The 25,570-nt window shown below is 50.5% G+C and overlaps 1 protein-coding gene across 1 annotated transcript in view; it reads left to right on the top strand.

Moving 5' to 3' along the window:
* LOC140723609 (NACHT, LRR and PYD domains-containing protein 3-like) overlaps positions 1-25,570 on the top strand; it is a 54,487-nt gene that overhangs the window by 10,894 nt on the left and 18,023 nt on the right. The window contains exons 3-7 of the mRNA XM_073038176.1: positions 143-235; positions 961-1,115; positions 2,036-2,207; positions 2,307-2,357; positions 5,781-7,548. Of these exons, the coding sequence (XP_072894277.1) occupies positions 143-235; positions 961-1,115; positions 2,036-2,207; positions 2,307-2,357; positions 5,781-7,548 (2,239 nt within the window). The remainder of the gene's footprint in view (positions 1-142; positions 236-960; positions 1,116-2,035; positions 2,208-2,306; positions 2,358-5,780; positions 7,549-25,570) is intronic.

The following is a 25,570-nucleotide window of genomic DNA, read 5'->3' as shown; positions in this document are numbered from 1 at the left end:
ATATGGATCATGTCGTGTCAAGGTTTCAGTGGACAGGCCCAAGATCTTTGGAAGTGTCTGCCTCAGTTTAAAAACAAAACAGTGTTCTCCTTTAAACCACCATTAACGTTTGACCCTTCTGTTAAATTTTGTTTTGTTACAGAGCGGCAAAAGCTGATCACACGTGTCCTCAGAATGGCTCAAGGAGCGGGCAAGGGAGGAGTTCCAGTGACGTCAGCATCGGGAAAGGACACAGGTATGTTGGTGAAGTATTTTAATTTATAAATATTGCCTAGACTTTGTGTCTCTGGGTTTAATTCAATATTAGCAATTCACAATATTAGTGAGTTACTCCAGAAAACATTCTGCAGATGCTGGAAGTTTTGGGCAACACAAAGGCACACAAAATATTGGCATAACTCAGCAGATCAGGCAACAACCATGGAGGGGGATAAGCATTTGATGTTTTGGATCAGGACCACAAAGAATAGAAAGTAATGTGACAATATCTAGAATTTCTGTCCCCTCATTTCCAGTCCGATGAAGGGCCTTGGCCTGAAACACTGATTGTTTATTCTCCTCCGTAGATGCTGCCTGACCTGCTGAGTACCTCCAGCATTTTGTGAGAATTCCCAGAGATTGGCTGAGGAAGGAGTTGACCAGGCAGGCAGACAGTAACTCAGAGCAAAGCGGTGGTGATGGGCAATAGGAAGAGAGTGATGCTGATGGGTTACTGTATTCTCAGCAATAAGCAGAGTCCTTTCCAAACAGAGAGGTATATTCGCAGAGACACGAAAGAGAAACCTTCAACAGATGGACCTATACCCATTCCCAAATCAAACCCACCCCCAGCCCAAGCCCGTTCCTTCCAACCCACATATATATTTTGGACTGTATTTGGTGATCTTTAGGTTCCAGAGTGAAGATTGCTGCCCAATATGGAGTCAATAATTTATTTATTTTCCCCATTGTGCTTCACAGTGATCACCGAGCTCCTGGCAAGCTGGAACGATTTCCAGCTGCTGCAGTTGACGGACTTCTACCGGGACAGGCTGGAGCAGGCGATGGAAGGAGGGGTGCACAGAGTGAGCCTGGCGTTAACGGCCGAGAATCAGTTCAGCGGAGAGGAACATCGGGTGAGTGGGAGGGAGAATGGGTTTGAATTTTCACACATCACAGGACTGATGGGTGTCGAACTCTAACTCATCGGATATTAAGTAACATAAAAGAAAAACTGGGAAATAAATACTGTACATACAATCACAAACATGTGACTCTGAACCAGTGATAGAAAGGGGTGAAAAGACCCCGCGGACTGGTGTGTGGCAGCTCAATGTTCAGAGTGAGTTGAGCAGGTAACAGTTGTGTGGGCTTACAGTATTAAATGGAAATATTACAGGAGGTTTCGGTTTGGGAAGACCGTGCAGTGTGACAGCAGGATGTCAATGAGAATGGGGACATCATCTGTGGGTGTCACAGGAGCTCCAGTGTGTTCTGTTCTGGGTGGAGATCATTCTGTTACAACCTGTAACTGCAAACAGTGTGGATCGGGGAATACTGCCGTGTTGTAATGTGTAATCACTGAATAAACCTCCACTGGGAAAGGCAAAGTAAAGGCAGCAGGTATCCGCCGGTAATCCGCTGTCATGTTGGACACTGACGGACTGAGGAGATGAATCACATCATCTTTTCTGCAACTTCTCTGAGACTGCTCACTCTGTTATAAAAACCCTCCTGACTTCTTTCTTCATCTGTGATCGTTATTTTCTGATTTCTGTTTTACACTCTCAAATCCGGTGAGGAATTATTTATGGATTTGGAGCCACGTCAATGAAGCGGTCACAGACCAGCCAGGATCTCATTGACTGGTGGACCAGGTTCACGGTGACTGTCCCTCCGTATGCTCTGCACTCAGAATATACAGTCCATGTCCAGACAGGATCAGCACCCGTCCGGGTGACTGCTCAGTGTGATCCCGTTACAGAGCACATCATTTACTTCTCATTCTCTGTGTGAATCTGTCAGTCCCCAATATGTTCACTGTTACTCTTCACAGAAAATCTCTGATCTCGCTGATAAGGGGGAGCGGGCGGACAGTTCTAAACTCCTCCTGAGCCTGGTGATGGAGAAAGGATCCCGCGCCCGGAGGGTGATGTGGGAAACCTTTGTGAAAATGCGGAATTGTGTCCCAAAGTTTGACAAAATACTGAAAGAAATACAGGAACATGGTGAGATAGTATCACAGATGAATTTCATTTTGGATTTAAACATTACACACTTTATGATTTTATACATTTCAATTCCTCAAATTGTTTAAATCTGAACAGGTTGTGTTCCGGTCCATCTACCCGTACCGGAGATTCCCAGTATGCTGAAAGGTAAGTGAAGAAACCGCTGTTTCTATCGATGGCTGATCCTATGCAGGGTCATATCGTTGTGCCACCAGTAAAATGTTGGCACCGTGACATGGGAAATGTTTGCTGGAGGAGCGTTTTCAAAGGACGTTATGCAGAACAATGCCGAGATTTGGGGAGTTTGCTGAAAGGGATCCTTCCACGGGGGTCAGAATGGCCAGGCAGCATCCTGGTAAACCTCTTCTGCTCCCTCTCTAAAGACTCAACATCCCTCCGTTAGTGGGGTGATCGGAACGGTACGCATTGGCCCAGATGAGGCTGAAGCAGAGTTCATCAAGTTGAAACTTGACCTCTGTTTCCACCAACGGTTGTGATTTGCGTCGGGCCCTTAAGTTGTTCAGCCATGAGGAACTGACCAGGTGAATATTGGCACTGTGACAGAGAACACACTGAGAGACAGCGAAACATGTTTACTAGAGGACGAGTTTTCACAGGACATTTTGAGGAAAGAGGCAGAGAGCTGGCGAGTTTGAGGAAAGTGGTCACACCGCTCTGGGGCCTGCAACTACAGATCCCCACCGGAGTCTGAGCGGAGAAGGGGCGATCCGGAGAATGGAAAAAGAACTGATATTTCTTCACACCAAAAAGTCAAAACCTTCTCTTGCCAGCCACTGCTCCCTCCTGAACAGCCTCATCCTGAACCATTTTCTAAACTCCCCCAGTTCCTGCAGATTATCTTTACTTAGAGTTGGGCGTCCACTGAAGTTCCAGTCAGAGAATAGTAATAATAGCATCACTTTAATTAGAAAAGCAGGTAACATCCCAACTGGTCTGTTCAACCACAGAGCAGCAGATGAACCCCGCTGTGTTCACAACTGCACTCCCTAGTGCAAACACTGCTACAGTGTCAGAGAGGGTGAGACTGGGGGACATATTCCTCAGCTCAGTCCACAGAAGCTGAAATTCCTGTCTGCCGGTGTTGTGTGATGGGCACTGTGGAAGGGTGAGCGATGGGAATTAGGACATGGAAACCGAGGGTTGTGGGATCACGGCAAGGAAGGTGGAAAGGACTGAAAATATCTATAAATAATATTGCAATTAGTTAAACTGTGACCGTCTGGATGGGAAGGTCACTACATCCATAAGCCCATCATGTCTGTGAAAATGGAGCCCGGGCAGTGCATGGACGCAAGAGATTGTAAGGCTTCATCATCGCAGACTGAGTTGGATCAATCAACTGCACATTTAACAGAGGAGAGAGTGTAGGAAAAACAAATATCACAAAGCATATTAATATTGCATCAGCCCATGTTTTATCTGATTATTTGAAGCTCTTAAGAGAAATATAAGGAATCTCGGCCAGATCCCTGGTTCAGTCTTGCTCGTTTACAAGAACATATCCCAAAGATGATATTTAAATATGGGACCAGAGATAGACAAAACAGGAAGTTTACAAATTACTCACATGTCTGTCACCTCTGTTAATGCTGTTCCGGTCTACATCCGGTTAATGAAACTCCTCACTTCCCCAGCACCATGGATTTGGTAAATCACTACAAGCTTGTTCACAATATTACACATTTGTTTGCCGAGGGAACAGACATGACAGTGAAATTCCCACACCCATTTCTGAATATGAAACAGACACATTCCCTGATTGTTGAAGAACATCATTTCTACCATTGTCACATTCTGTAAAGTGAATATGTCCACAATCAGTGTTTTCCTACACTCCCTATCACAGCTGAATACATTGACTGGAGACCCGACACATACATGACATTGTCCAGAAACACCGTGAGACCCCACGCACCCCTAGCAAGGACCAACAACACTGTGAGTCCCTACACACCCGACAGGTTCCGGAAAAACTTGTGAGACCCCACATACTTCTGATAGGGCCCTGACACACTCTGACACCGAACACACCCTTGACAGTGCCGTGACACATTATGAGACCCCACACACCCCTGACATGGTCCTAACAAACTGTGAGACCCCACACACCCCTGACAGGGTCCTGACATACTGTGAGACCCCACACTCCCCTGACAGGGTCCTGACCCACTGAGAGTCCCCACACACCCCTGACAGGGTCCTGACACACTGTGAGACCCCACACACCCCTGACAGGGTCCTGACCCACTGAGAGTCCCCACACACCCCTGACAGGGTCCTGACACACTGTGAGACCCCACACACCCCTGACATGGTCCTAACAAACTGTGAGACCCCACACACCCCTGACAGGGTCCTGACATACTGTGAGACCACACACACCCCTGACAGGGTCCTGACCCACTGTGAGACCCCACACACCCCTGACAGGGTCCTGACACACTGTGAGACCCCACACTCCCCTGACAGGGTCCTGACCCACTGAGAGACCCCACACACCCCTGACAGGGTCCTGACACACTGTGAGACCCCACACACCCCTGACAGGGTCCTGACACACTGTGAGTCCCCACACACCCCTGACAGGGTCCGGACACACTGTGAGACCCCACACACCCCTGACAGGGTTCTGACACACTGTGAGACCCCACACACCCCTGGCAGGGTCCTGACACACTGTGAGTCCCCACACACCCCTGACAGGGTCTTGACACACTGTGAGACCCCACACACCCCTGGCAGGGTCCTGACACACTGTCATACCCCACACACCACTGACAGGGTCCTGACAGACTGTGAGACCCCACACACCCCTGACAGGGTCCCGAAACACTGTGAGACCCCACACACCCCTGACAGGGTCCTGTCACACTGTGAGACCCCACACACCCCTGACAGGGTCCGGACACACTGTGAGACCCTACACACACCTGGCACAGTCCTGACACTGTCATACTCCACACACCGCTGACAGGGTCCTGACAGACTGTGAGATCCCCATACATCCCAGGCAGAGGCCAGACACTTTGCGAGACGCCACACACCCATGACAGGTTTCGAACACAGTTTGAGATCTCACGACCCCACCCACGCACCCATAGTGCAAGTGCTGGTCAACAAAGCTGCTTCTTAGTATTTTGAATCAGTGACGGTGGGAGGGGAAGGGAAGCTCTGATTCCCCGATCTGTTCCTTTGACAGAATGCCCACTACCCTCTTCTCTATCTCCATACGTCACATCAACACTGGGGATTAAAAGTTTCTTCCACAGGAACAATGATATCTGTGACAGTAGTGGGAGATTGTCCGGTACGGGACAGACGGGGGTCAGTAAACTACCAGGGAAATACTCACCTTCACACCACAGTTAATGTGGAAATGTGATGATCTGGTGTTTGTCCAGCCAGGGGTCAGTTAATGTAATTTACTGTATGAAAATCCATTGATGAATCCAATTAATGCAGTTGCTTTGAGCTAACTCGTGTGTGCTTAAATATTTATTTCTGAGGTGAGGCATCTAACTGTTTGACCACTGTCTGTTCCCATGGAAGATGTTCAACAGAAACACAAGGGGACTCTGCGGACACAAACTGAAACATTGAGCGTGAACACGATCCTGATGAGGGAGAAGGTGAAGGTTTTCCAGCTGGTTGATCGATACGCTGAGCTCACGGTCATTTCTACTGTTCGAGATCGGAGACTGGTGGAACATGAGCTGCTGGCAAGAGGCAGAGCCCACGAGGAGTGGAGAGAGAAACATCTCTGTGGAGAGCTGGAAAAAATCCGGAATGATCAGTTGTTCCAGAGCAGTTACTCAAATAGTTTTTGGGACAAAATGAAAAGATTCTTCGCACGATCAACTTCGGGGTGTTCGGCAGCAGTGGCCGGAGTCCCGGGAATCGGGAAAACAACAATGGTACAAAAGATTGTTTATGACTGGGCCACGGGGAAAATATACCAACAGTTCCAGTTTGTTTTCAGTTTCAAATTCCGGGATTTAAACTTCATTAACTGCAGAATAAACCTGACGGAACTGATTCTGAATCAGTATCCTTACTTTGGGAATTTACTTAGAATGGTCTGGAAGAACCCAGAGGGATTGCTGTTTATATTCGATGGTTTGGATGAATTCAAGCACACAATCGATTTTGCTGACAGTCGGAGAGACACAGAACCCAAGCACCAGTGCCCAGATCCCGAGTGGTGGTGTGAAGTATCTGACATTGTGTACAGTTTAATCCAGGGCAAGCTGCTCCCAGGGTGTTCAGTGCTGGTGACCACCCGCCCCACTGCATTACATTTATTGGAAAAGGCGAAGATCGGTGTCTGGGCTGAAATCCTGGGATTTGTTGGTGAGGAACGGAAGGAATATTTCATCAGGTATTTTGAAGATCAGATGGTGGCGGAAGCTGTTTTCAAACATGTGAAGGAGAACGAGATCCTGTACACCATGAGCTACAACCCCTCCTACTGCTGGATCCTCGCTCTGGCACTGGGCCCCTTTTTCACACAAAGAGTCAGGGACCCACAGCGAGTTCCCAAGACCATCACCCAACTGTACTCCTACTATATTTACAACATCCTGAAAAACCACGGCCGTGAGATTGAGAACCCCCGTGATGTGTTACTCAGGGTTGGTCAGATGGCCTTCAGAGGAGTGTCCGAGAGGAAGATTGTGTTTACAGATGGAGACCTGATCAACTACAATCTGCAGCCTTCCCAGTTCCTGTCCGGGTTCCTGATGGAGCTTTTGGAGAGAGAGGATTCTGCCCGGAGCGTGGTGTACACATTCCCACACCTCACCATCCAAGAGTTTGTAGCTGCAGTCGCACAATTCCTGAATCCACATCCTGGGGATATCCTGATATTCCTCACTGAAGTCCACAACATGAGAGATGGGCGATTTGAGGTATTTCTCCGTTTTGTTGCTGGACTCTCCAACCCAATGACAGCTCGGGGCCTGGAGGAGTTTCTGGGTCCATTTCCTCATCAAACAACCTGCCGGGTGATTGACTGGGTGAAGAACGAGGTTCAACGTCAGAGTGGAAACACAAAGAGTGAAGCTGGTAAAAGGAGCCTCCTGAACACATTGCACTACCTGTTTGAGTCTCAGAATCGTGGACTGGCTCAGGCCGCACTGGGATCTGTGGAAACACTTTCATTCAGTGGAATGACACTGACCCCGATTGACTGCGCGGTCCTGTCTCATGCCATCGGACTCTGTGATACAATAAAACACCTCGACCTGCAGGACTGCCACATTCAGTATGAAGAAATCCAGCGGCTGGGACCCGGGCTGCACAAGTGCCAGGAGTTGAGGTAACTTGATTTATCTCTCACTCTGAACTGTGAAACTGTTCCATTGTGTTGTTTCAATGGAAAGGAATTTCGGTAAATTTGTAGTAAATCAGATTGTGATGAATTGTGACAAATGACCAGGGGATTGGTCAGTAATTCCCCAATGATGGGAGGGTTCTGTGGTTCCTTGTGAAGGGATGTTGGAGACTTCATCAGATCAGTGAACAACGACCATTGGTTTAATGGTAGTAAATCACAGGAATGGCTGTGTTTCCTGCTGCCTGTGACACGTCCATTGACAATGTTCCTTCTCACTGTTACTGACACCCAGACCGACACTGACTGCAGCAGGTGTGTCAGAGATTCACACCCCCTTCCCGGTGAGGGACAAGAGACCGTCAGCAGACTGTCCCAGTGAGAAGGAAAGAAATACCATTGTGAGATTGTCCTCCCACTGCCCTTCCCCGTGTGTGACTTTGCTCACTTCCAGATACGCAAAGAGCGAGGGCGCATCTCCTCTGGGTCTCTGTTCAGACCCAACACACACATGCAAAAAAATTCTGCATCCTCTCATCTTATAGCATTATCGTTTACCCTTGGAATCCTCCTGTGGGACATCTCATCCCAATCTCCCTTCCATTCTTTGGAATCTCGCCCCCATCCCCATTCCTCCTGTGGGCTCTCTATTTCTCTTTCCTCATCCTCCTGTGGGATGTCTTTTCCACACAACCCCCCTTCCTGTGAGATCTCTCTTCCCTATCCCCTTTCCCCTTGTGGGATCTCTCCTCCCCATCCCTCTTCCTCCTGTGAGGTCTCTCTTCCCCATCTCCCTTTCACCTATGAGATCGCTCTTCCCCTTCCCCCATCCTTCTATGGATTTCTCTTCCCCATCCCTTCCTGCTGTTGGAAATCTCTTCCCCATACCCTTTCCTCCTGTGGGATCTCTCTCCCCCATCGACTTCTTCCTGTCGGTCTCTCTTTGGCATGCCCCATTGTCCTGTTGAATTTCTCTTCCCCAACCCACTTCCTCCTGTGAGATTTCTCTTCCCAATCCCACACCCTCCTGTGGGAACTCTCTTCAACATCTCTACTCCTCCTGGCCGATCTCTCAACCCCTTCCCACCATCCTGTTTAATCTATCTATATCCCCCTTCCGCCTGTGGGATCTCTCTTCCCCATCCCTCTTCCTCCTGTGGGAACTCTCTTCCCCATCCCCCTTCCTCCTGTGGGTGCTCTCTTCCCCATCCCCTTCCTCCTGTGGGATCTATCTTCCCCATCCTCTTCCTCCTTTGGGATCTCTCTTCCCCAAACCCCTTCTTCTTGTGGGATCTCTCTTCCCCATCCCTTTTCCTCCTGTGAGATCTGTCTTCCCCATCTCCCTTTCATCCTGTGGGATTTCTCTTCCCCATCCCCCTTCCTCCTGTGGGATCTCTCCTCCCCATCCCTCTTCCTCCTGTGAGATCTCTCTTCCACATCTCCCTTTCATCTATGAGATCGCTCTTCCCCATCCCCCTTCCTTCTATGGATTTCTCTTCCCCATCCCTTCCTGCTGTTGGAATTCTCTTCCCCATACCCTTTCCTCCTGTGGGATCTCTCTCCCCCATCGACTTCATCCTGTCGGATCTCTCTTTGGCATGCCCCATTGTCCAGTGGGTTCTCTCTTCCCCATCCCCCTTCCTCCTGTGGGATTTATCTTCCTCATCCCCCTTCCTCCTGTGGGATCTCGCTTCCGCATCCCCTTCCTCCTTTGGGATCTCTCTTCCCCATCCCCATTTCGCCTGATGGAACTCTCCTCCCCATAGAATCATAAAATCATAGAACACTACAGCACAGAAAACAAGCCATTCGGTCCTTCTAGTCTGTACCAAAACCTTATTCCGCTAGTCCCATTGACCTGCTCCCAGTCCATAACCCTCCAGTCCTCTCCCATCCATGTATCTATCCAATTTATTCTTAGCTTAAGAGTGAGTCCACATTTTCCACATCAGATGGCAGCTCATTCCACACTCTCACCATCCTCTCAGTGAAGAAGTTCCTCCTAATGCTCCCCCTAAACCTTTCCCCTTTCACGCTGAAGCCATGTCTTCTCATATTTATCTCTCCTAATCTATGTGGAAAGAGCCTATTCGCATTTACCCTGTCTATACCCTCATAATTTTGTAAACCTCTATCAAATCTCTCCTCATTCCTCTATGCTCGAAGGAATAAAGTCCTAACCTGTTCAATCTTTCCTTGTAACTCAACTCCTGAAGACCTGGCAACATCCTAGTAAATCTCCTCTGCACTTTTTCAAACTTACTGATATCCTTCCTATAGTTAGGTGATCAGAACTGCACACAATACTCCAAATTTGGCCTCACCAATATCTTACACAACATCACCATAACATCCCAACTCCTATACTCAGTACTCTGATTTATGAATGCCAGGATGCCAAAAGCCTTCTTTACAACCCTGTCTACCTGTGACGCCACTTTCAGGGACTTATGTATCTGAACCCCCAGATCCCTCTGTTCCTCCGCACTCTTCAGTGCCCTACCGTTTATCGTGTATGTCGTACCTTGATTTGTCCTTCCAAAATGGAACACCTCACACTTGTCTGCATTAAATTCCATCTGCCATTTTCTGGCCCATGTTGCCAGTTGGTCCAGATCCCTCTGCAAGCTTTGAAAGCCTTCCTCGCTGTCCACAACGCCTCCATCTTAGTGTCATCAGCAAACCTGCTGATCCAATTTATCACACTATCATCAAGATCATTGATATAGACCACAAACAGCAATGGTCCCAGCACAGATCCCTGAGGCACACCACGAGTCACAGGCCTCCAGTCTGAGAAGCAATTATCCACTACCACTCTCTGTCTTCTCACACACAGCCAATTCGAATCCAGTTTACAACCTCTCCATGGATACCTAGTGTCTGGACCTTTCGAACTAACCTCTTACGTGGGACCTTGTCAAAGCCCTTACAAAAGTCGATCTACACAACATCCACAGCCTTTCCTTCATATGCATTCTTGGTAACCTCCTCGAAAAACACTACAGGATTCATTAAACACGATCCACCACACATAAAGCCATGCTGACAATCTTTAATCAGCCCTTGGTTGTCCAAATCCTTGTATATCCGATCTCTCAGAACACCTTCCGATAATTTACCTACTACTGATGTCAGGCTCACTGGCCTGTAATTACCTGGTGTACTTTTGGAGCCTTTTTCAAACAACGGAACTACATGAGCTACCCTCCAATCCTCCAGCACCGCACCCGTGGCTGAGGACATTTTAAATATTTCTGCCAGGGCTCCTGCAATTTCTACACTAGTCTCTCTCGAGGTCAGAGAAAATATCATGTCAGGCCCAGAGATTTATCTACCTTTATTCACTGTAAGGCAGCAAGCATCTCGTCCTCTTCAATCTCTATATGTTCCATAACACTACTGTTTGTTTGCCTTAATTCCATATCCGCTATGCCAGTTTCCTGAGTAAACACTGACGCAAAAAACTGTTTAAGATCTCCCCCATCTCGTGAGGCTCCACACATAGACGACCACTCTGATCTTCTAGGGGAACAATTTTGTCCTTTACTATCCTTTTACTCTCAATATACTTGTAGAAACCCTTTGGGTTTACCTTCACATTATCTGCCAAAGCAACCTCATGTCTTCTTTTTGCCTTCCTGATTTCCTTCTTTAGTATTCGCTTACATTTTCTATACTCTTCAAGTACCTCATTTGTTCCTTGTTACCTATACCTACTAAACACCTACTTAACCAGATCACCAATATCCCTTGAAAACCAAGGTTCCCTATGCCTGTTAACTTTGCCTTTAATCCTGGCAGGAACATGCAAACTCTGCACTCTCAAAATTTCACCCTTGAAGGTGTTCCACTTACTAAACACATCCTTGCCAGAAAACAACTTAACCCAATCCACACTTCCCATATCCTCTCTCATTTCCACAAAATTGGCCCTTCTCCAATTCAGAACCTTAACTGGTGGACCAGTCCTATCCTTATCCATAATTATCTTGAAACTAATGACATTATGGTCACTGGACCCAAAATGTTTGCTTATATATACTTCTGTCACCTGACCTGTCTGGTTCCCTAATAGGGGATCAGGTACTGCACCCTCTCTCATTGGTACCTCAATATATTGATTTAGAAAACTTTCCTGAACACATTTGACAAACTCCACGCCATCTAACCCTTTCTCAGAGTGGGCGTCCCGGTCAATATGTGGAAAGTTAAAATCCCCTACGATGACAACTTTCTGTTTCTTACATTGGTCTGCTAACTCTCTACAGATTTGCTCCTCCAATTCTCTCTGCCTATTGGGCGGTCTATAATACAACCCTATTCGTGTGGTCGCACCGTTCCCGTTCCTCAGCTCCACCCATATGGCCTCTATAGACGAGCCCTCTGGGCAGTCCCGTCCACGCACAGCTGTGATATTCTCCCTGACTGGTAATGCCACTTCTCCCCCTTTCATCCCTCCCCCCTATCACGTCTGAAACAACGGAAACCCGGAACATGAAGCTGCCAGTCCTGCCCCTCCTGCAAACCAAGTCTTACTAATAGCAATAATGTCGATATCATTATCGTGCCAATCCACGCCCTAAACTCATCTGCCTTACCTACAATACTCCTTCCATCAACATTGATGCACATGAGAACATTTCTATCACGTACAAACCATTCATATCTGTCTATACAAGCAGTCCTCGCATGACCCTTATCCTCCTCTACATCACTATCTGCTCTAACACTCTGGTTCCCCTGCCCCTGCAAACTACTTTAAAACCCCCGGAGCAGAACTTGCTAACCTACCGGCAAGGATATTAGTCCCCCTCCAGTTCAGGTGCAAACTGTCCAATTCGTACTGGTCACACTTCCCCTGGAAGAAAGCCCAATTGTCCAGAAACATGAACACCTCCCTCATGCACCATCCCCTCAGCCACGTATTTAGCTGCATTATTTCTAGCCTCACTAGCCCGTGGCAGGGGCAGCAATCCTCCTGTGGGATCTCACTTTCCCATCCCACTTTCATCCTCTGGGCTCTCTGTTCCCACTCCCCCTTCCTTCCAACTGTTGGATCTCTCCAAAGCATCCCCCTTCCTCCTGTGGCATCTCTCATCCCGATCCCCCTTCCTCCTGTGGGATCTCTCACTCCCATCCCCCTTCCTTCTGTGGGATCTCCCTTCCCCTTTCCTTCCTCTTGTGGGATCCCTCTTCCCCATCCCCCTTCCTTCTGTGGGATCTCCCTTCCCCATTCCGTCCTGCTGTGGGAACTCTCATCCCCATCCCCCTTCCTGCCGTGGGATCTCTCTTCTCCATACACCTTCCTCCTGTGGGATCTCTCTCCCCCATCGACTTCTTCCTGTCGGATCTCTCTTCTCCATCCCCCTTCCTTCTGTGGGATCTCCCTTCCCCATTCCGTCCTGCTGTGGGATCTCTCATCCCCATCCACCTTCCCCCTGTGGGATCTCTCTCCCCCATCGACTTCTTCCTGTCGGATCTCTCTTTGGCATGCCCCATTGTCCTGTGGAATTTCACTTCCCCAACCCCTTCCTCCTGTGAGATTTCTCTTCCCAATCCCACATCCTCCTGTGGTAACTCTCTTCCACATCCCTCCTCCTCCTGGCCAATCTCTCAACCCCTTCCCGCTTCATCCTGTTTTATCTCTCTCTATATCCCCTTCCTCCTGTGGGATCTCTCTTCCCCATCCCCCTTCCTGCTGTGAGATCTCTCGACCCATCCCCCTTCCTCCTGTGGGATCTCTCTTCCCCATCCCCCTTCCTGCTGTGAGATCTCTCTTCCCCATCCCCCTTCCTGCTGTGAGATCTCTCGACCCATCTCCCTTCCTCCTGTGGGCTCTCTGTTCCCTATACACCTTCCTCCTGTGGGATCTCTCATCACCAGCTCCCTTCCTCCTGATGAATCTCTCTTCCCCATCCCCATTCCTACAGTGGAATCTCTCTTCTCCACCCCCCATGCTCCTGTGGGATCTCTCTTCCACATCCCCTTTCACTCTCTGGGGCCTCTGTTCCCATCCCACTTCCATCTGTTGGATCTGTCTTCCCCAACTCCCTTCCTCCTGTGGGATTTAAACTCCCCACCCCTTTCTTCCTGTGGGATCTCTCTTCAATATCACATTTCCTACAGTGGGATCACTCTTCCCCATCCATCTGACCCCCGTGGGGGCTCTGTTTCCATCCCTCCACTTCTTATGGGATCTTGCTTCGCCATTTCCCTTCCTCCTGTACATCTCTCTTCCCCATTCCCCATCCTCTTGTGGGATCTCTCTTCCCCATCCCCCTTCGTTCTGTGGGATCTCTCTTCCCAATCCCCTACATCGGATGGGATCTCGCTTCCCCGTTCCCCTTCCGCCCGTGGCATTTACTTTCCCCTATGGGATCCCCTCTTCCTCCTATGGGATCTCTCCTACTCATCCCCCAACCTCCTGTATGATCTCGCTTCCCCACCCACTTCCTCCTGTCCCATCTATCGTCCCCATGCCTGATCATCCTATGGGATCTGTATTCCCCATTCCCATTCCTTCTGTGGGATCTATTGTCACCACCCCCCTTCCAACCGAGGGATTGCTCTTCCCCATCCCACTTCCTCCTGTGGGTCATCATAATGCACCCTCTTCCTGTGGGATCTGTCTTGTCCCTCCACAAGTATCTCTCTTCCCCATCCCACATCCTCCTGCCAGATCTCTCTTCCCCATTCTCCTTCCAACTGTGGGATATCTCCTCCCCACCATCTTTCTTCCTAGGGATATATCTTCCCCAATCCCCTTACTTCTGTGGGATCTCTATTCCCCATCCCCTTCCACCTGTGCACTCTCTGCTCCCCATCAACATCCTGCTGTGGGATCTCTCTTCCCCATCCCCCATCCACTTGTGGGATCTTCCTTCCTCATCCCCCTTCCTCCTGTGGGATCTCTTTTCCCCATCCCCCTTCCTCCTCTGGGATCTCTTTTCCCCATCCCCCATCCTCCTGTGGGATCACTCTTCCCCATCCCCCTTCCTCCTGAGGGATCTCTCTTCCCCATCCCGCTTCCTCCTGTGGGATCTCTCTTCCCCAACCCCCTTCCTCCTCTGGGAACTCTCTTCCCCATCCCCCTTCCTCCTGTGGGATCTCTCTTCCCCATCCCCCTTCCCCCTGCGAGTTCTCTCTACCCCATCCCCCTTCCCCCTGCGAGTTCTCTCTTCCCCTTCCCACATCCTCCTGTGGGATCTCTCTACCCCCTTCCTCCTGTTGGGTCTCTCTTCCTCATCCCCCTTCCGCCGGTGGGGTCTCTCTTCCCCATCCCCCTTCCTCCTGAGGGATCTCTCTTCCCCATCCCGCTTCCTCCTGTGGGATCTCTCTTCCCCAGCCCCCTTCCTCCTCTGGGAACTCTCTTCCCCATCCCCCTTCCTCCTGTGGGATCTCTCTTCCCCATCCCCCTTCCTCCTGTGGGATCCCTCTTCCCCATCCCCCTTCCTCCTGTGGGATCTCTCTCCCCCATCCCCTTACTCCTGTGGGATCTCTTTCCCCCATCCCGCTTCCTCCTGTGGGATCTCTCTTCCCCAACCCCCTTCCTCCTCTGGGAACTCTCTTCCCCATCCCCCTTCCTCCTGTGGGATCTCTCTTCCCCATCCCCCTTCCTCCTGTGGGATCTCTCTTCCCCAACCCCCTTCCTCCTCTGGGAACTCTCTTCCCCATCCCCCTTCCTCCTGTGGGATCTCTCTTCCCCATCCCCCTTCCTCCTGTGGGGTCTCTCTTCCCCATCCCCCTTCCTCCTGTGGGATCTCTCTTCCCCATCCCCCTTCCTCCTGTGGGATCTCTCTTCCCCAACCCCCTTCCTCCTCTGGGAACTCTCTTCCCCATCCCCCTTCCTCCTGTGGGATCCCTCTTCCCCATCCCCCTTCCTCCTGTGGGATCTCTCTTCCCCATCCCCCTTCCTCCTGTGGGATCCCTCTTCCCCATCCCCCTTCCTCCTGTGGGATCTCTCTCCCCCATCCCCTTACTCCTGTAGGGCCTTGTTTCGAATACCTGCCACTTCCTGCCGGATCTCTCTTTGGCATGCCCCATTGTCCTGTGGAATTTCACTTCCCCAACCCCCTTCCTGTTGTGAGATTTCTCTTCCCAATCCCACATCCTCCTGTGGGAACTCTCTTCCACATCCCTCCTCCTCCTGTGGGATCTCTCTACCCCATCCCCCTTCCCCCTGCGAGTTCTCTCTACCCCATCCCCCTTCACCCTGGAAGTTCTCTCTTCCCCTTCCCACATCCTCCTGTGGGATCTCTCTACCCCCTTCCTCCTGTTGGGTCTCTCTTCCTCATCCCCCTTCCGCTGGTGGGGTCTCTCTTCCCCATCCCCCTTCCTCCTGTGGGATCTCTCTACTCCATCCCCCTTCCCCCTGCGAGTTCTCTCTTCCCCTTCCCACATCCTCCTGTGGGATCTCTCTACCCCCTTCCTCCTGTTGGGTCTCTCTTCCTCATCCCCCTTCCGCCGGTGGGGTCTCTCTTCCCCATCCCCCTTCCTCCTGAGGGATCTCTCTTCCCCATCCCGCTTCCTCCTGTGGGATCTCTCTTCCCCAACCCCCTTCCTCCTCTGGGAACTCTCTTCCCCATCCCCCTTCCTCCTGTGGGATCTCTCTTCCCCATCCCCCTTCCTCCTGTGGGATCCCTCTTCCCCATCCCCCTTCCTCCTGTGGGATCTCTCTCCCCCATCCCCTTACTCCTGTGGGATCTCTTTCCCCCATCCCGCTTCCTCCTGTGGGATCTCTCTTCCCCAACCCCCTTCCTCCTCTGGGAACTCTCTTCCCCATCCCCCTTCCTCCTGTGGGATCTCTCTTCCCCATCCCCCTTCCTCCTGTGGGATCTCTCTTCCCCAACCCCCTTCCTCCTCTGGGAACTCTCTTCCCCATCCCCCTTCCTCCTGTGGGATCTCTCTTCCCCATCCCCCTTCCTCCTGTGGGATCTCTCTTCCCCATCCCTCTTCCTCCTGTGGGATCCCTCTTCCCCATCCCCCTTCCTCCTGTGGGATCTCTCTCCCCCATCCCCTTACTCCTGTAGGGCCTTGTTTCGAATACCTGCCACTTCCTGCCGGATCTCTCTTTGGCATGCCCCATTGTCCTGTGGAATTTCTCTTACCCAACCCCCTTCCTATTGTGAGATTTCTCTTCCCAATCCTACATCCACCTGTGGGAACTCTCTTCCCCGTCCCCCTTCCTCCTGTGGGATCTCTCTACCCCATCCCCCTTCCCCCTGCGAGTTCTCTCTACCCCATCCCCCTTCACCCTGGAAGTTCTCTCTTCCCCTTCCCACATCCTCCTGTGGGATCTCTCTACCCCCTTCCTCCTGTTGGGTCTCTCTTCCTCATCCCCCTTCCGCTGGTGGGGTCTCTCTTCCCCATCCCCCTTCCTCCGGTGGGATCTCACTTCCCCATCCCCCTTCCTCTTGTGGGATCTCTCTTCCCCATCCCCCTTCCTCCTGTGCGATTTCTCTCCCCCATCCCCCTTCCTCTTGTGGGATCTCTCTTCCCCATTCCCCTTCCTCCTGTGGGATCTCTCTCCCCCATCCCCCTTCCTCCTGTGGGATCTCTCTTCCCCATCCCCCTTCCTCCGGTGGGGTCTCTCACCCCCATCCCCCATCCTCCTGTGGGATCTCACTTCCCCATCCCCCTTCCTCCGGTGGGATCTCTCTTCCCCATCCCCCTTCCCCCGGTGGGATCGCTTTTCCCCATCCCCCTTCCTCCTGTCTGGTCTCTCTTCCCCATCCCCCTTCCTCCTGTGGGATCTCTCTTCCCCATCCCACTTCCTCCTGTGGGGTCTCTCTTCCTCATCCCCCTTCCACTGGTGAGATCTCTCTTCCCCATCCCCCTTCCTCCTGTGAGATCTCTCTTCCCCATCCCCCTTACTCCTGTGGGGTCTCTCTTCCTAATCCCATTTCCTCCGGTGGGGTCTCTCTTCCCCATCCCCCTTCCTCCTGTGGGATCTATCTTCCCCATCCCCCTTCCTCCGGTGGGATCGCTTTTCCCCATCCCCCTTCCTCCTGTGGGGTCTCTCTTCCCCATCCCACTTCCTCTGGTGGGATCGCTCTTCCCCACCCCCCTGCCTCCTCTGGGATCTCTACTCCCCATCCCCCTTCTCCTAGTGGGATCTCTCTTCCCCACTCCTCTTCCTCCTGTGGTTCCTCTGTTCCATGTCCCCACTTCCTGAGGTATCTCTCCTACTCATCCGAGTTTCCTCCTGTATGATCTCTCTTCCACGTCCCCTCCCCCTTCCTATCAGATCTCTCTTCCCCATGATCCTTCCTCCTGTGGGATTTATCTTCCCCACTCCCTTTCTTCCTGTGGGATCTCTTTTCCCCATCCCACTTCCTGTATGTAATGTCTCTTCCCTGTCAGATTTATCTTCCCCACCAGCTTTCTTCCTCTGGGTCCTCTCTTTCCCATCCTCTTCCATCTGTTGGACATCTCTTCCACATTCCACTTCCTCCTCTGGGCTTTCTTCCGCAACAACTTCCTGCTGTTGGATCTCCCTTCCCCATCACCTTCCTCCTGTGGGATCTCTATTCCCCTTCCCCTATCCTCCAGTGGGATCTCTCTTCCCCATCCACCTTCCTCCTGTGGGATCTCTATTCCCCTTCCCCCATCCTCCAGTGGGATCTCTCTTCCCCAATCCACCTTCCTCCTATGGGATCTCTCTACCCCATCCCCCTTCCCCCTGCGAGTTCTCTCTTCCCCATCCCCCTTCCTCCGGTGAGATCCCTCTTCCCCATCCCCCTTCCTCCGGTGTGATCGCTTTTCCCCATCCCCCTTCCTCCTGTGGGGTCTCCCTTCCCCATCCTTCTGTCGGATCTCTCTTCCCCATCCCCCTTCCTCCAGTGGGATCGCTTTTCCCCATCCCCCTTCCTCCTGTGAGATCTCTATTCCCCTTCCCCTATCCTCCAGTGGGATCTCTCTTCCCCATCCACCTTCCTCCTGTGGGGTCTCCCTTCCCCATCCTCCTGTGGGAACTCTCTTCCCCGTCCCCCTTCCTCCTGTGGGATCTCTCTACCCCATCCCCCTTCCCCCTGCGAGATCTCTCTACCCCATCCCCCTTCACCCTGCGAGTTCTCTCTTCCCCTTTCCACATCCTCCTGTGGGATCTCTCTACCCCCTTCCTCCTGTTGGGTCTCTCTTCCTCATCCCCCTTCCGCCGGTGGGGTCTCTCTTCCCCATCCCCCTTCCTCCGGTGGGATCTCACTTCCCCATCCCCCTTCCTCCGGTGGGATCTCTCTTCCCCATCCCACTTCCTCCTGTGGGATCTCTCTCCCCCATCCCCCTTCCTCTTGCGGGATCTCTCTTCCCCATCCCCCTTCCTCCTGTGGGATCTCTCTCCCCCATCCCCCTTCCTCCTGTGGGATCTCTCTTCCCCATCCCCCTTCCTCCGGTGGGGTCTCTCTCCCCCATCCCCCTTCCTCCTGTGGGATCTCACTTCCCCATCCCCCTTCCTCCGGTGGGATCTCTCTTCCCCATCCCCCTTCCCCCGGTGGGATCGCTTTTCCCCATCCCCCTTCCTCCTGTCTGGTCTCTCTTCCCCATCCCCCTTCCTCCTGTGAGATCTCTCTTCCCCATCCCCCTTCCTCCTGTGAGATCTCTCTTCCCCATCCCCCTTTCTCCTGTGGGGTCTCTCTTCCTAATCCCCCTTCCTCCGGTGGGGTCTCTCTTCCCCATCCCCCTTCCTCCTGTGGGATCTCTCTTCCCCATCCCCCTTCCTGCTGTGAGATCTCTCGATCCATCCCCCTTCCTCCTGTGGGAACTCCCTTCCCCATCCCCCTTCCTGCTGTGAGATCTCTCTACCCATCTCCCTTCCTCCTGTGGGCTCTCTGTTCCCTATACACCTTCCTCCTGTGGGCTCTCTGTTCCCTATACACCTTCCTCCTGTGGGATCTCTCATCACCAGCTCCCTTCCTCCTGATGAATCTCTCTTCCCCATCCCCATTCCTACAGTGGAATCTCTCTTCTCCACCCCCCATGCTCCTGTGGGATCTCTCTTCCACATCCCATTTCACCCTCTGGGGCCTCTGTTCCCATCCCACTTCCATCTGTTGGATCTGTCTTCCCCAACTCCCTTCCTCCTGTGTGATTTAAACTCCCCACCCCTTTCTTCCTGTGGGATCTCTCTTCAATATCACATTTCCTACAGTGGGATCACTCTTCCCCATCCATCTGACCCCCGTGGGGGCTCTGTTTCCATCCCTCCACTTCTTACGGGATCTTGCTTCGCCATTTCCCTTCCTCCTGTACATCTCTCTTCCCCATTCCCCATCCTCTTGTGGGATCTCTCTTCCCAATCCCCTACATCGGATGGGATCTCGCTTCCCCGTCCCCCTTCCTCCCGTGGCATTTACTTTCCCCTATGGGATCCCCTCTTCCTCCTATGGGATCTCTCCTACTCATCCCCCAACCTCCTGTATGATCTCGCTTCCCCACCCACTTCCTCCTGTCCCATCTCTCGTCCCCATGCCTGATCATCCTATGGGATCTGTATTCCCCATTCCCATTCCTTCTGTGGGATCTATTGTCACCACCCCCTTCCTTCTGAGGGATTGCTCTTCCCCATTCCACTTCCTCCTGTGGGTCATCATAACGCCCCCTCTTCCTGTGGGATCTGTCTTGTCCCTCCACAAGTATCTCTCTTCCCCATCCCACATCCTCCTGCCAGATCTCTCTTCCCCATTCTCCTTCCAACTGTGGGATATCTCCTCCCCACCATCTTTCTTCCTAGGGATATATCTTCCCCAATCCCCTTACTTCTGTGGGATCTCTACTCCCCATCCCCTTCCACCTCTGCACTCTCTGCTCCCCATCAACATCCTGCTGTGGGATCTCTCTTCCCCATCCCCCATCCACCTGTGGGATCTTCCTTCCTCATCCCCCTTCCTCCTGTGGGATCTCTTTTCCCCATCCCCCTTCCTCCTCTGGGATCTCTTTTCCCCATGCCCCTTCCTCCTGCGGGATCTCCATTCCCCATCCCCTTACTCCTGTGGTATCTCTTTTCCCCATCCCCTTACTCCTGTAGGGCCTTGTTTCGAATACCTGCCACTTCCTGCCGGATCTCTCTTTGGCATGCCCCATTGTCCTGTGGAATTTCTCTTACCCAACCCCCTTCCTGTTGTGAGATTTCTCTTCCCAATCCTACATCCTCCTGTGGGAACTCTTTTCCCCGTCCCCCTTCCTCCTGTGGGATCTCTCTACCCCATCCCCCTTCCCCCTGCAAGTTCTCTCTACCCCATCCCCCTTCACCCTGGAAGTTCTCTCTTCCCCTTCCCACATCCTCCTGTGGGATCTCTCTACCCCCTTCCTCCTGTTGGGTCTCTCTTCCCCATCCCCCTTCCCCCGGTGGGATCTCTCTTCCCCATCCCCCTTCCTCCTGTGGGATCTCTCTCCCCCATCCCCCTTCCTCTTGTGGGATCTCTCTTCCCCATCCCACTTCCTCCTGTGGGATCTCTCTCCCCCATCCCCCTTCCTCCTGTGGGATCTCTCTTCCCCATCCCCCTTCCTCCGGTGGGGTCTCTCACCCCCATCCCCCTTCCTCCTGTGGGATCTCTCTTCCCCATCCACCTTCCTCCTGTGGGATCTCTATTCCCCTTCCCCCATCCTCCAGTGGGATCTCTCTTCCCCATCCACCTTCCTCCTATGGGATCTCTCTACCCCATCCCCCTTCCCCCTGCGAGTTCTCTCTTCCCCTTCCCACATCCTCCTGTGGGATATCCCTTCCCCATCTCCCTCCTGCGAGTTCTCTCTTCCCCATCCCCCTTCCTCCGGTGGGATCGCTTTTCTCCTTCCTCTTTCCTCCTGTGGGATCTCTCTTCCCCTTCCCACATCCTCCTGTGGGGTCTCTCTTCCCCATCTCGCTTCCTCCTGTGGGAGCTCTTTTCCCATTCGCCCTTACGCCTGAGTGAACTCTCCTCCCCACAGCCCTTCATAGAATCATAAAACACCAGCGCACAGAAAACAAGCCATCTGGCCCTTATGCTCTGTGCTGAAACTTTATTCCGCTTGTCCCAGTGACCTGTACCCAGTCCATAACCCTCCAGACCGCCCCCATCCATGTATCTATCCAATTTATTCTTAAAGCTTAAGAGTGAGTCCACATTTTCCACATCGGATGGCAGCTCGTTCCACACTCTCACCACTCTCTCAGTGAAGAATTTCCCCCGAAACCTTTCCCCTTTCACCCTGAAGCCAAGTCCTCCTGTAATTTATCTCTCCTAATGTATGTGGAAAGAGCCTATTCTCATTTACCCTGTCTATACCCCTCAGAGTTTTGTCAACCTCTTTGAAATCCCCCCACATTCTTCTGCGCTCCAAGGAATAAAGTCGTAATCTGTTCAATCTTTCCCTGTAACTCAACTCCTGAAGACCTGGCAACATCCTAGTAAATCTCCTCTGCATTCTTTCAACCATACTGATATCCTTCCTATAATTCAGTGACCAGAACTGCACACAATACTCCAAATTTGACCTCACCAATGCCCTTTACAACCTCACCATAATATTCCAACTCCTATACTCAGTACTTTGACTTATGAATGCCAGGATGCCAAAAGCCTTCTTTACAACCCTGTCTACCTGTGACGCCACTTTCAGGGAATTATGTATCTGAACTCCCAGATCCCTTTGTTCCTCCACACTCCTCAGTGCCCTACCATTTACTGTGTATGTCCTACCTTGATTTGTCCTTCCAAAATGCAACACCTCACACTTGTCTGCATTAAAGTGGTGACTAGTGGTGTGCCTCAGGGATCTGTACTGGGTCCAATGTTGTTTGTCATATACATTAATGATCTGGATGATGGAATGGTAAATTGGATTAGTAAGTATGCAGATAGTACTAAGATAGGTGACGTTGTGGATAATGAAGGTTTTCAAAGCTTGTTGTTCAAAGATTTAGGCCAGTTAGAAGAGTGGGCTGAAAGATGGCAGATGGTGTTTAATGTTGATATGTGTGAGGTGATACATTTTGGTAGGAATAATCCAAAAAGGACATACATGGTAAATGGTAGGGCATTGAGGAATGCAGCAGAACAGAGTGATCTAAGAATAATGGTGCATAGTTCCCTGAAGGTGGAATCTCATGTGGATAGGGTGGTGAAGAAAGCTTTTGGTATACTGGCCATTATAAATCAGAGCATTGAGTATAGGAGTTGGGATGTAATGTTAAAATTGTACAAGGCATTGTTAAGGCCAAATTTAGAGTATTGTGTACAGTTCTGGTGACCGAATTATAGGAAAGATGTCAACAAAATAGAGAGAGTACTAAGTAAATTTACTAGAATACTACCTGGGTTTCAGCACCTAATGAACAAGTTAGGTCTTTATTCTTTGGAGCGTAGAAGGTTGAGGGGGGACTTGATAGAGGTATTTAAAATTATGAGGGGGATAGATAGAGTTGACATGGATAGTCTTTTTTCCATTCAGAGTAGGGGAGATTCGAACAAGAGGGAATAAGTTGAGAGTGAAAGGACAAAAGTTTAGGGGTATCACAAGGAAGATCTTCTTTACTCAGAGAGTTGTAGCTGTGTGGAACGAGCTTCCAGTAGAAGTGGTAGAGGCGGGTTCAATTTTGTCATTTAAAAAAAAATGGATAGTAATATGGACAGGAAAGGAATGGAATGGGGGGTTATGGGCTGAGTGCAGGTAGGTGGGACTAGGTGAGAGAAAGCATTCGGCACAGACTAGAAAGGCCAAGATGGCCTGTTTCCGTGCTGTAATTGTTATATGGTTATATGTCATATGTTCTAAATTCCTTCTGTCATTTTCTGGCCCATTTTTCCAGTTGGTCCAGATCCCTCTGCAAGCTTTCAAAGCCTTCCTCACTGTCCACAACGCCTCCATCTTAGTGTCATCAGCAAACCTGCTGATCCAATTTATCACATTATCATCTAGATCATTGATATAGACAACAAACAATGGTCCCAGCACAGATCCCTGAGACCCACCACTAGTCACAGGCCTTCAGTCTGAGAAGCAATCATCCACTACCACTCTCTGTCTTCTCCGACTCAGCCAATTTCGAATCCAGTTTACAACCTCTCCATGGATACCTAGTGTCTGAACCTTCTGAACTGACCTTTTATGTGTGGGACCTTGTCAAAGGCCTTACTAAAGTTCATGCAGACAACATCCACAGCCTTTCCTTCATATGCATTCTTGGTAACCTCCTCGAAAAACACTACAAGATTCATTAAACTTGATCTACCACATACAAAGCCATGTTGACTATCTTTAATCAGCCCTTGGTTGTCCAAATCCTTGTATATCCGATCTCTCAGAACACCTCCTGATAATTTACCTACTACTGATGTCAGGCTTACTGGCCTGTAATTACCTGGTGTACTTTTGGAGCCTTTTTCAAACAACGGAACAACATGAGCTACCCTCCAATCTTCTGGCACCGCACCCGTGGCTGAGGACATTTTAAATATTTCTGCCAGTGCCCCTGCAATTTCTACACTAGTCTCTCTCAAGGTCCGAGGAGATATCATGTCAGGCCCGGGGGATTTATCTACCTGTATTCACTGTAAGGCAGCAAGCAGCTCGTCCTCTTTAATCTCTATATGTTCCATGACACTACTGTTTGTTTGCCTTAATTCCATATCCGCTATGCCAGTTTCCTGAGTAAACACTGACGCAAAAAAAACGGTTTAAGATCTCCCCCATCTCATGAGGCTCCACACATAGACGACCACTCTGATCTTCAAGGGGACCAATTTTGTCCTTTACTATCCTTTTACTCTCAATATACTTGTAGAAACCCTTCTGGTTTACCTTCACATTATCTGCCAAAGCAACCTCATGTCTTCTTTTTGCCTTCCTGATTTCCTTCTTTAGTATTCCCTTACATTTTCTATACTCTTCAAGTACCTCATTTGTTCCTTGTTGCCTATACCTGCTAAACACCTACTTAACCAGATCACCAATATCCCTTGAAAACCAAGGTTCCCTATGCCTGTGAACTTTGACTTTAATCCTGGTAGGAACATGCAAACTCTGCACTCTCAAAATTTCACCCTTGAAGGCCTTCCACTTACTGAACACATCCTTGCCAGAAAACAACTTATCCCAATCCACTTTTCCCAGATCCTCTCTCATTTCCACAAAATTGGCCCTTCTCCAATTCAGAACCTTAACTGGTGGACCAGTCCTATCCTTATCCATAATTATCTTGAAACTAATGACATTAAGGTCACTGGACCCAAAATGTTTGCTTACATATACTTCTGTCACCTGACCTGTCTGGTTCCCTAATAGGGGATCAGGTACTACACCCTCTCTCGTTGGTACCTCAATATATTGATTTAGAAAACTTTCCTGAACACATTTGACAAACTCCACGCTATCTAACCCTTTCTCAGAGTGGGAGTCCCCGTCAATATGTGGAAAGTTAAAATCCCCTACGATTACAACTTTCTGTTTCTTACATCGGTCTGCTAACTCTCTACAGGTTTACTCCTCCAATTCTCTCTGCCTATTGGGTGGTCTATAATACAACCCTATTCGTGTGCTCACATTTTCCCCGTTCCTCACTCTCCACCCATATGGCCTCTATAGACAAGCCCTCCAGGCTGTCCCGTCTACGCACAGCTGTGAGATTCTCCCTGACTAGTAATGCCACTCCTTCTCCTTTCATCCCTACCCCCATCAGGTCTGAAACAACAGAACCCCGGAACATGAAGCTGGCACTTTTAAGGAATATAAAAGTGTATACATCTCTGGATCCTGACAGGATATTCCCTAGGACCATGAGGGAGGTTAGTGTAGAAATAGCAGGGGTTCTGACAGAAATATTTCAAATGTTATTAGAAACGGAGATGGTGCCGAAGGATTGGCGTATTGCTCATGTGGTTCCATTGTTTAAAAAGGGTTCCCAGGGTAAACCTAGCAGTTATAGGCCTGTCAGTTTGACGTCAGTGGTGGGTAAATTAATGGAAGGTATTCTTAGAGATGGTATATATAATTATCTGGATAGACAGGGTCTGATTAGGAACAGTCATCATGG

This window comes from Hemitrygon akajei, unplaced genomic scaffold (assembly GCF_048418815.1).
Source record: "Hemitrygon akajei unplaced genomic scaffold, sHemAka1.3 Scf000120, whole genome shotgun sequence".
Lineage (NCBI taxonomy): Eukaryota > Metazoa > Chordata > Chondrichthyes > Myliobatiformes > Dasyatidae > Hemitrygon > Hemitrygon akajei.
This window is presented reverse-complemented; position numbering and strand designations above follow the sequence as displayed.